At 46.0% G+C, this 16,543-nt stretch overlaps 1 protein-coding gene across 1 annotated transcript; it reads left to right on the top strand.

Moving 5' to 3' along the window:
- Positions 1-15,304: 15,304 nt before the first annotated feature.
- On the top strand, positions 15,305-16,543 carry LOC131632129 (uncharacterized). Its single transcript, XM_058902905.1, has one exon. It carries the CDS (start codon positions 15,305-15,307, stop codon positions 16,541-16,543), a length of 1,239 nt encoding a protein of 412 aa, XP_058758888.1.

Below are 16,543 nucleotides of genomic sequence, written 5' to 3'. Positions count from 1 at the left end.
CTCACTCATTATCTCATATATCTGTATTATCCGTGGAAACGTGGCTCAATACAAACTACTTTTTCTCTTTCAACTAGTAAGTAACCCGTGCGTGTGCACGGGTTACGCGCATTTGTTTCAGATATATATTTTTTAATAGAAAAATGTCTGGTACCCGTTAAAAAATAATAATTGAATGTATAGAAATATGTCTGGTACCCATGAAAAAATAATAATTGAATGTATAGAAAAGTGTCTCGTACCCGTGAAAAAATAATAATTGAATGTATAGAAAAATGTTTGATCCCGTAAAAAAAATTAATTAAATGTATAGAAAAATATCTGGTACCCGTAAAAACATTTAGATCAATAAAAATTTGTAATATAAAATATGTGAATAATAGAAGATAAAAAAATATAATAAAAAATAAAAGCTAAAAAAATTATGAAGAAAAATTAAAGAGAAATCTTACCCGTGAAAAATAATAATTGAATGTATAGTTAATAAAAAATATTTTGAACAGTAATTTCATGTCCCGTTAATAATCAATATTTTGATCAATAACTTCATGTTCTCATGTACAAATATTAGTTTTATCAATAACTTCATGTACTCGTGTACCTTAAAAAATATTTTGATCAGTAACTTCATGTCCCGTTAACAATCAATATTTTGATCAGTAATTTCATGTCCCATTAATAATCAATATTTTGATCAATAACTTCATGTTTCATGTACAAAAGGTTTAGTAAAACATTATCTTATTTTTGCATCACATTTTATACACTAAAACTGATCGTACCTGATCAGAAGAGTCGTCAAGGCCTGCTCGGATGCTGGGTCTTCGTGAAGTGAGGGGGGGTGTACCTGCAAGGTACTCCGATGCCAAAATGAGTAGAGGAGCAAAGGAGAGCAAGTACAAGCTAGAGGTTAGAAAGAATTGAATCCCTGACCCTCTAGTGAAAGAGGGTATTTATAGCCCTCAGCGCTGGGCCATGATCACGCTAGTGGGCTGGATTCCCAGGCCCAACTAGGAGACTGCCAGGTTTCCTGGGCGGAAATATCGGAGGTGCGTGATGCCCTCTGTCCTGGTTAACCGCTCCGGAATCTAAGGGTGACGCGGTCTTCTAGGGACCACAAGGACTCTGCATTATTCGGAGGGTTGGATATGAAGTAGTCCCGCGAGGAGCAGGGTCCTCGGCGGGGAGGGCGCTCACGGAGAGCATGGTCCTCGGCAGAGATGTCAGCGGGAGACACCAACGCCGAGCAAGGAGGTGACGAGCACCATTAAGCTGGATGGAGAGTGCAGCATGGTTTGGGCCTCGAAGGTCAAGTGGGCCGAAGCTACATTGGGCCTAATCTCGGCCCAGTCCAGAACAGGAGCCCCCCAAGTTGGAGTCTTCTGGTCAAGAGGCTGCGACTTTGTTGATGCTCGGCCTCGCGACGATATTCGCCCTCGGTGGGATAGGCACTCGCCGAGTGGATCTGCTTGGACGGGAATGGCTTCGGGAACCCGAGCGAAGAGCTACGCGTGTGACGCACGTGCTGACGTGGCATAGGCAATGATGGCCTAGGGGCTAGGTGGCGGCGCATGAGAGGTAGTGTCAGACGACGCGACGTTTCGTCTTCTGAGATTTTCCCTATAAAAGGGGGTGAGTTCCCTCATTTTAAGCGTTTTTTCTCTCTCTTCGCGTGCTCGGCTTCGGAAAAGCGCTTCTCGGAAATAGCTGATCATCTTTGCAGTTCGTGATAGCCCACGTCTCCCACCGAGGATTTCATTCCGACCACCTTCGTCATGTCATCATCAGGTATGTTTACGAATTGCTCGCCGTTTTTATGTTTTGCCTTGTGGTTTCGAGAGCAAGCGGCCTTTCGCCGTTATTACTGTCCTCGCCATCTACGTCGGCTGAGCCCTACGCGCAGTCGACACTCCTGCCTCGGGTTATCCAAGGGATGCTCGGGGTTGAGTCTGTAAGCTAGACGCCCGGGGGTCGCTTCCGCTTTTGTTAAGTTTTTGGCGTGGGTCCTCGGCTGACGGATGGGTGTATCCTCGATGAGGGGTTTAGCCGGGGGCTCTGTCGCTCCTGCTCTACCCTTTCGCTTGTGTTGCGGTGGAAGGGTGGATTTGATGAACCGTCGAATTCATTTTTTCCTTCTGCATGCAGGTGAATCTGATTCGAGTTCCAGTTCGGGGCCTAGTTCGGAGTCTGGCTCGTGGGCCAACGGTTCGGAAGAGACGGCCGCGAGTAGCTCCGATGTTGAGATAATCGAGGTCCAAAGTACACCGCCTGCGACTGCTGCCGAGGAGGATCAGGAAAATTCCCCCGGGTCTGAAGCCGAGGGGGGCGTCTCTCCCATGCCGCTCTTCAATTATGAGTGTCCCCATGACCCGAGCTGGGTGGCTGACAAGCCGATGGCGGTAGTGTCTCGATATACTGAATCTTTGCTCGGGGCTCACAGGGAGGTTGAAATTCGGGTGACGGTGAAGAACTGAATTATCAAGTAGGCTGCCCGTCTCCGGAGGAGCGCATCTGTTCTCGCTTTGACGGGGATAGCTTTGCCATGTATGAGTATGTGTTCAAGGAGCTCGGCTTCCGCCTCCCTTTCAGCGGCTTCCAAGTTTCTCTGTTGGCGTCTCTTACTTTGTCGCCGTTCCAGCTTCACCCGAATGCTTTCGCCTTCATGCGAGCATTTGAGATCGTCTGTGACTTTTTAGGCGTCGGGGCCACGACTGCCTTGTTCGGGCGCTGTTTCCGGGTACAGAGGCAGGCGGCTGATGGGCGCTATAGCTGGGTTTCTTTCAGGAATGCCGAGCGAAAGCTTTTCAAGATGCACACCGATTCCGTCAAGGACTTTAAGGATCGATACTACCTTGTTCGGCCGCACAGCCCGGCTGCCTACGCGGCTTTGACCGATGTAGTGGAAGCTCGGGATTCGGCTGATGCATTGGTCTGGGATGAAAATGGGGAGGCAGTGCAGGTGTTCTGTACGGTGTTCCCGTTCTTCTGGTGGAAGGGTCACTTCTCGGCTCCCCCCAAAAATTATGCCTGGGAGGACGAGGATTTGGACGAGCAGGACACAGCTTCTTACTCGGTTCTGTGCAAGTACGTGGACAGTTTTACCATGTCACAGTGGGTGACGAAGGACGGGAACCCTGTTTTAGGCGAGGATAGTGCGCCGATAGTGGAGCCCCGGGGAATCAACGTCAAGGCCTTGCTATCTTGCAAGACTACCGAGGAGATGCATGCGCTGTTAGGTTATGCTCGGGTGTTTGTCTTGCTTTTCTATAAATCTGGTACCTTTACTGACTTGTTTCGTTTTTCTTTGCAGAGGCCATGCCGAAGAAAGAAGACAAAATGTTGAAGATGGTGACCCAAGACGCGAGGAGGCTCCGGCAGCAGCAGCAGAAGAAGGGCCGAGGGGCCGTTGCAGGTGATCAGTCGGGTTCGGCTGGTTCTCCCCGGGTGAACGTGGAAGGCGAAAGGTCCCCTAAGAGGCCTCGTCCTACCGAGATGAGTCGCGAGGAGGGGTCTAACCGGAGGCCCGATCATACCTTCGTGCTACCTCCCTGCTTTAAAGACGGGGGTTATTTTGATAAGGTTCCCATGGCTACTTCCCTGGATGAAGCTCGTCGGGTGGATGCTATGGACTCCCCTGCTCTTCTCAAGCAGCTGGCGAGCGATGGCGCCGCCGTCATGAGGGTCTTGGGGATGGCCCAAGTGCTGGCCAGGCGAAGCCCGGTTTCTCCCGAGGATCTGCGGAAAGCCGAGTCGGAGAAGAAACAGGCCGTGGAGGAGGCCAATCGGTTGAAGGCCGATAAGGAGAAGCTGAAGAAGAAAATCGAGGGGGTCCTGAAGGAGAAGGACGAGGAGATAGAGGCGGAAAAGAAGAAGGTTGCTGATCTTCAACGGGAGTGGGCACCGTCGGATGAGGAGTTCGCCGATGTGGCGGTGCTGAAGTCCCGGGCCGAATTTGTCGAGAAGATAAATGAGATGAAGTTGAGCCTCGCCGAGATGGTCGAAGCGGGGTTCGACTGCGCAGTTCGGCAGTTGAGGGTTCTGAATCCCGGCTTGAAGGAAGACAACATCGGGCTCTCTTCGAGGATCGTTGATGGGACGATGGTGCCCGAGTCTCCCGAGGGTGATGAATGATCAGTCCTTGTTTTGAATGTTGGGCCTGCGTGCCTGTCTTTGTCGGCCTGCGCGCCGTTTTATTTTGAATGTTAGGGCCTGCGTGCCCGTCATTTTTGTAACTCCTGGATATCGCCGGCCAATTTGGTCGGTCTTTAATATTATTCTTCTGCTTTTGTTGATGGGTGTTTTAATGCTTTTGTTATTGCATGTTTATTGATGTTGATAACTGTGCCCGGGTTGTGCTTGACCCGAGGAGATATTCCGATACTTAGACATATTTTTGGTTTGCTGGATTTAGACTGTGCTCGACCTAGATTGGTTTCCGGGTGTGAGGAGTACAGCCCGGTTGCACAGAGCAGGTGTGCGCTATAAGCGAGCGCGAGGCCGCGGTTGGGGCCAAGTGCTCGCGGCGTGAACGTTCCCATCGCGAGCTGGGGTTCTGCCTTGCAGGTACTGCCACGGTGGGTCCAGGTGTAGAGCTCCCCGTGTGGACGGTCCTTTTCCTCGGTGGGGGGATCCGACGATTGTTGTCATGGAGTGATCGCGCTCGTACCATGGCGCGAGTCCGTGCCCGGTGTGCTCCTCGTGTTGGGAGGGGGTGACCGGGGTGAGTTGGTTGTTTCTAGCTGTAATAGCGTCTGAGTTTTTCAGCGTTCCATGGTCGAGCAAGTCTTTCGCCGAGGAGGTTCTCGAGATAATAAGCGCCGTTTTCGGTTCTGTCGTAAACTCGGTATGGGCCTTCCCAGTTCGGGGCGAGTTTACCTTCGCGTGAGTCCTTCATGTTTCTGCGGAGCACTAGGGCGCCGACCTCGAACTCGCGTTTGATAACTTTGGTGTTGTGCCGGAGAGCTATCTGTTGTTTTAATTTGGCTTCTCGGAGGGAAGACCCTGCTCGGATCTCTTCGACCAGGTCGAGTTCTTCCCTCATGGCTTCGTCGTTGAGTTCTTCCTCGAGGGGCGATTCCGTCCGCCGAGAAGGTTCACGGATTTCTACGGGGATCACGGCCTCAGTACCGTAAGTGAGTCTGAACGGGGTTTCGCCTGTGCTCGAATGGGGCGTTGTTCTGTATGCCCAGAGCACGCTGTGTAGTTCCTCGACCCAGGCCTTTTTAGCTTCGCCGAGCCTTCTTTTTAGTCCTCGGAGGATGACTCTGTTAGCTGCTTCAGCTTTCCCGTTCGTTTGAGGATGTTCCACCGACGTGAAATATTGCTTGGTACCGAGCTTGGCTACGAATTCTTGGAATTTTTTGTCGGTGAATTGAGTGCCATTGTCGGTTATTATTGCTTGTGGTATTCCGAACCGAGCGAGTATGTTTCGTTTGTAGAATCGGAGTACGTTTTGGGCCGTGATTTTGGCGAGCGCCTCGGCCTCTATCCACTTAGTAAAGTATTCTACGGCGACCACTAGATACTTGTTTTGGTATGACCCGACCGGGAAGGGACCGAGGAGATCCATTCCCCACGTAGAGAAGGGCCAGGGGGACGATAAAGATTTAAGCTAGTTTGGTGGAGCTAGGTGCATGTCGGCGTGGCGTTGACATTTGTCGCATTTCTGGACATGCTCTTTGGCGTCCTGCTGCATGGTCGGCCAATAGTAACCGGCCCTTAGGGCTTTCCTGGCCAATGACCGTCCGCCGAGGTGTTGGCCGCTGATTCCCTCGTGGAGCTCCTGCAGTATCTCGAGCGCCTGCGAAGCATCGACACATTTTAGGAGGGGGGTTGAGAATCCTCGTCGGTACAACTTGTTCTCTAGGATAGTGTACAGGCAGGCACGTCTCTTGATCGTCGAGGCTTCCTTCTTGTCGGCTGGTAGCTCCTCTTTCGTGAGGAAGTTATAGACGGGGGTCATCCAACAATGATCGTCGCCTATGGCTAGCACTGGGAGGTGGGGGCGTTTTTATCCACGCTCGGCCTCGACAGGTTTTCCTGGATCACCGATTTGTTTCCGCCTTTCTTTCTCGGGCTTGCGAGTCTGGATAAGACATCCGCTCGGGTATTGTGTTCCCGGGGAATATGTTCTACTTCAGCTTTTGCGAACTTTTTCATCTTATCTTTGACGAGGGCGAGGTATTCGGCGAGCACGTCGTTTTTGGCTTGGTACTCACCGTTGATCTGGGACGCGACGAGTTGGGAGTCAGTGTAGATTTTCACCTCCCGGGCGCCCACGTCTTCGGCCAACCGTAGGCCAGCCAGGAAGGCTTCGTACTCGGCTTGGTTGTTTGACGTGGGGAAAGACAAAACTAAGGATACTTCAATGATGAGCCCTTCGTCGTTTTCCAGGATGATGCCGGCCCCGCTCCCCGAGCTGCTGGAGGCACCGTCGACGTATATTGTCCATTTGTGCTCGGACGGAGGAGGGGGGTTGGTGATCGAGGTCATTTTCAGCGACGAAGTCGGCGAGCGCTTGGGCTTTTAGTTCTTTCCTATTCTCGTATTGGATGTCGAATTCAGATAGCTCCAAGGACCATTTTAGCATTCTCCCGGCCATATCTGGTCGGCAAAGTAATTGCTTGATAGGCTGGTCGGTTCGCACGAGGATGGTATGGGCGAGGAAGTAGTATCTCAATCTTCTGGCGGCCGTTATTAGCGCCAGTGCGACTTTTTCGATCTGCTGGTATCGTACCTCGGGCCCTTGTAAAGCTTTGTTGGTGAAGTATACGGGTTTTTGCCCGTCATCGACTTCTCGGATCAGGGCCGCGCTGACTGCCTCGTGGGAGACGGCGAGGTAGAGATAGAGCACCTCGTCGTTATCCGGTCTGGAAAGGACGGGCGGCTCCGAGAGGATTCGCTTGAGGTGGGACAGTGCTCGTTCACATTCCTCGGACCATTCGAAGGTGGCCTCCTTGCGTATGAGCTTAAAAAATGGGAGGGCGTGCTGGGCGGATTTTGCGACGAAGCGGGAGAGTGCTGTGAGCATTCCGTTTAAGACTTGGATGGATTTCTTGTTGTTGGGAGTTGGGAAATCCGAGAATGCCCGGCATTTGTCCGGGTTGGCTTCTATTCCCCTTTCGGTCAAGTAAAACCCGAGGAATTTGCCTGCCCGGACGCCGAAGGTGCATTTCTCTTGGTTGAAGCGCATCCTGCATGATCTGGCCTGCTCGAAGACTCGTTCGAGATGTATGGTGTGGTCGGCGTCCTCTCGAGATTTGACGATCATGTCGTCCATGTAGACCTCGAGGGTGTCGCCGATCTCTCCTCGGAACACTTTGTTCATCATCCGCTGATAAGTGGCGCCGGCTTTTTTGAGTCCGAAGGGCATTACGTTGTAATAGTAGTTGCCCGACTCGGTCATGAATGCCGTGCTCTGCTTGTCGCTCCTCGCCATGGGGATTTGATTGTAACCTGAATAAGCATCCATGAAAGATAATAGTTTATAGCCGGCCGAGTTGTCGACCAGCCTGTCAATATTAGGCAGTGGGCATGCATCTTTGGGACATGGCCGGTTAACATCAGTATAATCAACACACATTCTCCAATTTCCATTAGATTTTTTGACTAGTACAACGTTTGAGAGCCAAGTTGAATACTTGGCCTCAGAAATAAAATTTGCCTCTAGGAGGTCTTTTACAGCTTTTTCGACAGCCTCCGCTTTCTCGAGAGACTGCCGACGCCTACGTTGAACTATTGCTCTTGCGGTCGGGTTGATGGAGAATGTGTGGCAGGCGACCTCAGGGTCGAGTCCGGGCATCTCTGCTGCGCTCCAGGCGAACAAGTCGGCGTTGGCCCTCAGGCAAGCTATGAGATGCTTCCTCGGTGTATCCGGGATGTCTTTGCCGATCTTCACAGCCTTGTCGGGGTTGTCACCCAGAGGAATGAGCTTGAAATCCCCGTCCGGAACGGGCCGGATTGGATGAGCTGGCTTCGGCTGTGGCTCTTCGCCATTCTTCAGCTCCTCTTCCGTGAACCGGGCATCGAGGTCGACTGAGCTGACGTTTGTTGTCCTTTGCTGATCCTCAGGAGGGGACTTGTCCTCGGCCCTTGGTTTTTTGTTGGAGCTGGAGGGTGGGGCGATTAGCTGAAGTCCCTTCATTGATGCGTCGAATATCCTCCTGGCAGCTTCGATATCGGCGTTGACGGTGACTACTCGTCCCCTCTTCGTATAGAATTTCATCTTCAGGTGCACGGTCGAGGGGACGGCAGTGAGCTCGGCCAGAGTGGGGCGCCCGATGATGCAGTTGTAGAGGGTCTTGCAGTCTATCACCAGAAACCTTGTCTTGACCTGCCTGAAAGCTTCCCCTTCTCCGAAGGAGACGAGCAGTTCGACGTAACCCCACGGCTTTGTGGTTGTTCCATTGAACCCTTGGAGGTCGGAGCCCACGTAAGGAGTGAGGTGCGAGTCGTCCAGCTGTAGGGTTTGAAAGAGGTGGGAGTACATGATGTCGACCGAGCTTCCCTCGTCGACCAGGATCCGACGGACGTCGAAGTTCGCCATCCTTGCTCGTATGAGCAGGGGGATTGTGGCGTTCGGGGCTCCGCCGGGCAGCTCTTCTAGATAGAAGGTGATCGGGTCTGACTTCCCTTTGAATTTCCGCAGGGTCAGGGTGAGGTCAGTGCTGGCGCTGATCAACTCGTCGAACTTTCTTTTCACTGAGCTGATTGTGAGGGAGCCGGGATCCCCGCCGTTGGATATTAGCATTGCTGTCGGGAATCCTTCCCAGACGCTGAGGGAGGATGTCACCCCAACCGAGGGTAAGAAGTCCTCTGGTCGGGTGACGGATAGCGCCACCTGCAAAGGCCTGGTGTTCGGCGAGTTGCCCTCGTCGGAGCTCCGACGGTCGTTCCTTCTGGTTGGGTCTCCTTTCTTTGTGTATTTTGAAAGGTGACCTTCTTTGATCAGCGTCTCGATGGCGTCTTTAAGGTGTATGCACTCGTTTGTCAGGTGCCCGTGGCTCTTGTGATACTTGCAGTATTTGGACTTGTCGGTCCCCGGCCGGGTGGGATTCAATTTCGGGGGCCTGATGTTGGAGTTCCTGAATTCGGTGTTTTTGCACTCGGCCAGGATCTTCTCCCGTGAAACGTTCAGAGGGGTATAGTCGTTGAACCGACATGCTGGCCCTCTGCGTTCCCTTGTGTCGTGGGACCTATCGTCCCTCCTTCTCTCGTTTGCCCGGCGCGCAGCGGACGGGTCCTGGCTCGAGCTCCGAGCAACATCATTTCCTCTTGAGGCTTTAACTGCGGCCGCTTCGCCCTCCTCGAAAGCGATGAAAGCCTGCGCCCTTTTCAGGATGGCATTCATAGACCGCATCTTTTCGATCTTTATTGCCTTCTTGAACTCGCTGCCGGGGAGGAGTCCTCTCTCGAGGAGGTACCTCTTCATGTAGTCAGTCGTCTCCACTTGGACGGCTTCCTTGTTGAACCTGTCGAGGTAGTCCCGGAGAGGTTCATTGGTCCCTTGGACCACAGCTTCGAGGTTTGCCTCGGATTTTGGTTGACGGCGAGAGGCAGTGAAGTGGCTCAGGAAGAGTTCCTTCAGCTCGGCCCAGGACTTGATGGAGTTGGGAGGGAGATTCCGGTACCAGGTCATTGCTCCTTTCCGGAGCATGGTCGGGATGATCTGACACTTGATGGAACCGTGGACGACGTGATACTCCATGACGGCCTCAAGGTTCCTGATGTGATCGTCGGGATCTGTGGTCCCATCGTATGGATCCAAAGTCGGGGGTTTCTCCATCCCCCGTGGAAGGCGAGCCCTTCGAATGCTTTCGGACAAGGGGCTGCGGAATTCTTCCTCGTCGCTAGCGCTCGGAGAGATTGAGCGTGTGTTCCGCCGGGGGTTTCCCGACGTCTTTTCCGGGTCCCGGCGATTGTCCCGGGTGGGCTCCTGTTCGCGAGGCTCTCTGCCTCTCCTGACAAGTCTTCTTTCTTCTCGATCGGGAGAGGGGCTCTCAACCTCTATGGGCTCAGGTCTCCGATTTTTCTTGCTCTTTCGTGGAGGAGAGCGCGAATAGGACCTCTGGCGGCGGGACCTTTTCGGTGGAGACCGCGAAGAGGACGGTGAGCGTCGGCGGGTTCTCCTGGGCGGGGAGCACGAGGAGGAGGAACGTGATCGACGGTGTCTCCGCGGGGAGAGCGATGACGATGCCTCTTCTCTAGCTTCTCAATCCGTTCGCTCTGGAGTCGTATGAGGCGGTTGGTCCGCTGCAGCTCCTTGAGTAGGACGAGGGCCGTGGAGTCAGTTCCCCCACGGGCATCTGTTGCATCTCGATTCTGCTCGTGGCGAGTTTTTGGTCTCTCGAGTGAACGGGTGGAGGAGTAGGCGGTCTGCCCGTCTCTGTGGTCAGCCTCTGGTTGGACGCGAGTCAGCTGTCGCCCGGTTTGGGGCTGCTCGGTCCGGTTGTTCTGAGCATGTTCGTCTCCGCCGTTCTGGAGTAGGAGCTGCTCGGTTCGGTTGTTTTGAGCCTGCTCATCTCCATTATTTTGAGCGTGCTCGACGTGCTGAGGCTGCGGTGGTCTGGTGGGATGGAAGGTCTCGTGACCTGTCCTCCCTTGCCCCTCAGCAGTGAGTTGCCATCTCTCCCGACGGTGTCGGGTCGACAGCCCGGGCGTGGATTCCTCGATCATCTCATGGAGGTGGAAAGGATCGGGAGTTGGGAGGATGGCACTGTTGTTGTTGTTGTCGGCCATGACGATCGTAGGATGGATTAGCTTTGATCTTTGTTCTTAAAGAAGGGGAAGCTTGTTTCCCACAGACGGCGCCACTGATCGTACCTGATCAGAAGAGTCGTCAAGGCCTGCTCGGATGCTGGGTCTTCGTGAAGTGAGGGGGGTGTACCTACAAGGTACTCCGATGCCAAAATGAGTAGAGGAGCAAAGGAGAGCAAGTACAAGCTAGAGGTTAGAAAGAATTGAATCTCTGACCCTCTAATGAAAGAGGGTATTTATAGCCCCCAGCGCTGGGCCATGATCACGCTAGTGGGCTGGATTCCCAGGCCCAACTAGGAGACTGCCAGGTTTCCTGGGCGGAAATATCGGAGGTGCGTGATGCCCTCTGTCCTGGTTAACCGCTCCGGAATCTAAGGGTGACGCGGTCTTCTAGGGACCACGTGGACTCTGCATTATTCGGAGGGTTGGATATGAAGTAGTCCCGCGAGGAGCAGGGTCCTCGGCGGGGAGGGTGCTCGCGGAGAGCATGGTCCTCGACAGAGATGTCAGCGGGAGACACCCACGCCGAGCAAGGAGGTGACGAGCACCATTAAGCTGGATGGAGAGTGCAGCATGGTTTGGGCCTCGAAGGTCAAGTGGGCCGAAGCTACATTGGGCTAATCTCGGCCCAGTCCAGAACAAAAACTAACTTAAAAATATTACTAATTTTATTTTAGAAGCATAAATTTTCTTATTTAATTGATTATTAATTTGATTTATTTAATTGATTATAAGTCTTTGAAAGTAATATCTTTTCAATCTTTATTTTTAAAATTATTACATTTTATTGTATTGGAATGTATTTTGAACCTTAAAATAAACTTTAACATTAAAATTATTTACTACCAAAATCATTAAAATCACTATTATGATATTAAATGATTTTGAATAATAAGAAATTAAATGATAATTAAATTAATCAAATTAATTGAAATTTATTAACTACCATAAATTAATACAAAATAATTGAAATTTATTGTCATCTCCTCTCATCAAATTCTTCTAATCAATCTTTTTTACGGATACGAGGAATATGAAAATTAAAATTTCTAACTATACTTACATAAATTGTAATAAGAAGAAAAAAACTAAACTACAAATATAAAATAAAATACATTTACATCAACTACAATGATCCAAGAAATACTGAACATAGTGATTTACACATGATTTATTTACATTCATATCCTATCTCTCTCCATGACATAGATGCATCTCATATAATTTGTTACATAATGTTCATCCAAGACATTGTGTCTTTGCTAAAAGGAGAGACAGATACAAAAAGAAGTTTTCTACATCACCATATTAAGAGTCATCCACTATTTTAAAAATTGTTTTCTTTTCTATAATTTCTTATATCAATATTTAAATATATATAAATAAATTTTTTAAAAAATAGTTTTATTTTATTAAAAGATTTTTATATTGCCTAACTATATTCGTATGATTTAGAATTTAGAAAATAAAATCAAGATATTTTCTCTTTTCATATAATGTCATGCCTTAGAATTTATAAACTAAAATCAATATATTTTCTATTTATTATCAAAATGGTTTTATATGAATAATATATAATTCAACATGAATAAGATATGAATGTTCTCCTGTTAAAATCATTTATTTTATTTTTTAATACATTAAAAAATTATTTTTAGATTTTTTTAGTATTAGTGATATAAAAACTAACTAAAAAAAGAAATCATAAATACTGAGATTCACTATTAATAAAATCATAAATTTTAATTAAACATTATATTTTTTTTCCTATGATGACTTATTTATTTTCAAATACTTTTAAAAATGGTCAATAAATTTTAAATTTTTTCCATAAATTGAAAGATTGATTAATTAGTAACGATCAATAAATTTCAAATATCAAAATTTTTAATATTAAATATGTCTCACATAGTTTGTGTTTATAGAAGTCTATCACATATGTAGTTTATTTACTATTATAGTTCATAGTTTTTTTTTTGACAGACTTATAGTTCATAGTTACTTCTTTAAAAATAAAAATATCAAAAAAATATACTTAAATTTTAAATTGTATATACAATTTTTATAAAATTATTACTTATAAAATTTCCAGTGTGATTAAAAGTGTAAAAGTGTGATTAATGATCATTTATTATCTCTTATCCGGTGCTCCGGGGCACTGGTTAGCAGCTCCCAAATATATATAGTATTATCATTAATACTAATATCATAAAATATTAAAATAAACACAAACACAAAAATTCAAAAAAAAAAACAATTAAACAAATATGAAAACTTGAAATTAAAATTAATAAAAAAGTTAAATAATCAAATTTTAATTTTTGTGATAATTTTGAAGACACTGTCTTCATTGTAACAATTAATTTAAAAAAAATTAATTTTCAAATTTTGTATTTTTGTGTCTTGTCTTTAATTAAAATGGTATTTAATTGAATTGAAATGTTTTCCAATTATAACACCCTCATTACATTACATTAAAATGCTTTTAAATTTTTCTAACATCTTTGTGTAACTGATATATTAAAAAAATATTATGTTGTTTATCTTTATAGATAATAATTGATATGATTCAATAATTTAAATTGTGATGTTAATATTCCAATTAGCAAATGCAGTGTAAAGAAGGCATTTGTTATATTATTTTTCAATAGTTCTGGAATATTGAGAAATGGTGTCTATAGCTCAATTGTGCACCAAAATTCAAAGAAACTAAAAATTCATGAGATCTGCAATGTATCCATCTCAGTATCAGGCTGGTATCCACCACCTCAGTCAAACAATCAGATCTGAACAAATTTACATTGATATGATTATTGTTACAGACTCCACAGTTGTTACAGAAGCCAATTCCACAGCTGAAGTAAAAAATGAAGAAAACTCAAACATCAATTTACAAATTTTCAATATGTTTCAAAGGAAACAACTAAATCAACCATAATCGTATGCATGAAATTTGTGCTTTAGGAATTAACAGGAGAACATAATAAAGGGAATTCATAATTACTTGTCTCCTGCAACTTTCTTTGAATCTGTATAACCAATATAAAATATCAGAACATGTGAAACCATACAAACTCATTGGTGTTTGGCGAATTCGTAATGTACCTCAAGATGTTCGTGAAGCCTTTTTTGGAGTTCCAGCTGAAATATGTACTTCAGCAACATTATCACGCAATAGCCGTTCTCAAGAAACCAGACCATTATCGCGCAACAGCCGTGAACAGTCGAGCACCAGGCCAAACACTTTTATTAAACCTCTTAACATCACATACCATTGGCCCTGCATATAACCAAATCACCCTTAAACAATAAAACAATAAAAACACAAATCGACAATTAGCAAAACCACTTTCATAAAACTCAAAAGTGTAGTAAAAATGAAAACTTTATGTTGAGATATGCAGTCCAAATATTATACCAACCAACTAAAACATAGATCTAAAAAAATTGAATAAATAATGCAAATTTAAAGAGGAGATATTCAAACCCAACCAACATGTTTTTCAGTTTTCTAAAAGAAATGCAACAGCTACACAAAAGCTTGTGATGCTTTTGGATGACGGGTTACAACCACAACAGTTTTGCAGAAAAAGGAGTAACTCACGGTGGATCTAGGCGGATCTAAAACACGAGCTTCAGTGATTAACAGTAATAAAAAGTGGTGAGCAAACTGCCAAGAGGATGGTGATGATGTGACTGAAAACGAAATCCCATTGATAGCGGCGATTGTGGAATCCCGTTGATATCATTCAACATTGATCTCCAAAGGAATAAAGAAAACCCATGATTCAAAATCCAAAAAGATTGAATTTTTCCAACAAGGATACGAAAATAAAGAAAACCCTAAAATCAAAATCTAAACTTAAAGGGATGTAGTTAAGAACATGTGTAACTCACATTTTTCTGAAAACCACCATCTCAAAATACTCTTTCATAGTTATCATAACCTTCTATTTGTGATGTAGTTTTACAGCAATCTTTCAAAACTCTTTTAGGTTGGTGATGTCGTTACTTCCTGAAAGACATGAAAGAGGAAGGTGGAAGGAGAAGATAATAGACAGACTAAGATAGGAAAGACATGGGAAAGAGGAAGGTGCAATGATAAGACAGGTTGAGTAAAGCAAACAGTAAATTTGGGTTTTCAAGAAAGATAGGAAATGAAACAGATTTGGGTTTGTTAAACACTGCAAGTAAGATACGTTTTGAAAAAAGAAAAATGAGATGGTGGAAGTCGTTTGCTAGCATAGAATAGAAAGAGTAGGTATTCAAAGAATTGCAAAGAACACATCCACGTGGCAAGCCATATAACCAAAGGGGCATTCTGGTCCTTTCCAGAACATCTAACTTTCTTATATTGTAGATATAAAAACGCGTTGGCGTATTTTTTAAAGTCATCCGTCAAAATTAACAATAACCAAAAATAAAAAATATTTGATTTGTTATTTTTGTAAAGATCCATTGATATATAATTTCAATATTTAATAATTTAAAATGTTTTATATTGAAAGACTAGAATATGTAAAAAGAAAAGAAAAAATAGTGACCGGCGATGGGGAAACGGGGACGACCACCAAAAGAGGTGGTGTCACCGGCGACAACATCAAACAACAACACTAAATCAGATCACAAGAATACTGAAGCAGCACCAAGCAAGCCAACCGAAGTCCATCAAGAGGAGATTGCAGGATCGCCATCCAAGGGAAAGGGGGTAATTGCAGGGCAAACCCTAGAAACCACAATTGAAGAAAATGAATCGAAGAAGCTATGGATTGATGTCATCAGCGGTAACCGGAATCCCAGTAATGGAAAGACTCTCCAATTCATTGCGCCTAAGATGGTTGACGGAATTGCCGAAGCTGTGATTGAGGAAGCCGATGTTGCCAATGAGGTAAGATTTTGGGATACATCATTAATCATGTATGTATTAGGAGGAGAACTATCTATGAATGGTGTCAAACAGTTTATGCTTAAGCAGTGGAATTTTGTGAAGCTTCCGGATATGTATTACAACAATGAAGGATATTTTGTATTGAGATTCCACTCGCATAAAGACAGGGATGATGTTCTTATGAAAGGGCCATACACCATAAGAAACATGCCAATGCTGTTAGCAGAATGGAAACCAAACTTTAACTTGAAGAGAGACATGCTTCGAACCATTCCAGTTTGGATTCAACTACCGCAATTGCCTCTGCACTTATGGGGAACTACCAGTTTGGGGAAGATTGCTAGCATTTTGGGCACACCATTAATGACAGATGAATGTACTGCCAACATGTACAGAATTTCCTATGCTAGAGTATTGGTAGAGATAGATATCACACAAGAACTCGTGCACGAGATAACAATTACTGATGAGAAAGGCGAGAAGCTGAAACAAAAGATTGAATACGAGTGGAGACCGCCATATTGCATGAAATGTCAAAAAATAGGGCATAAGTGTGAAGAGAAAAAACAGAAACCAATGACTCAAAAGTGGTTACCAAAAGAGAAGAAGGATAAGGAGGCAATGTCAGAAAAACCTCTTCAGCAGGTAACTGTTCCAATTCAGGTGACACCCGTAAATACCCCTGTACCAACATCTCCAAAAAATCAGAGGGAGCAGATCCAACGCACAGATGCAGAAATCCTTCCTTGGACTGATGTCAAAAGAAAAGGCAGAGAAACCAACAGGAAGACCGGCACGGGCAAGAGCATATGCACATCTCAATCCGAAGGCAGTTATGGGAATCTATTTGCAACACTTGGGGATGGATCAGCCTCAGTGTTTCTCGACGATGTCCCATGA

The sequence above is a fragment of the Vicia villosa genome, unplaced genomic scaffold (genome assembly GCF_029867415.1).
Source record: "Vicia villosa cultivar HV-30 ecotype Madison, WI unplaced genomic scaffold, Vvil1.0 ctg.000910F_1_1, whole genome shotgun sequence".
In the NCBI taxonomy this organism is placed as follows: Eukaryota; Viridiplantae; Streptophyta; class Magnoliopsida; order Fabales; family Fabaceae; genus Vicia; species Vicia villosa.
Note: the sequence above shows the minus strand (reverse complement) of the source record. Positions and strands in the feature narration are given on the sequence as shown.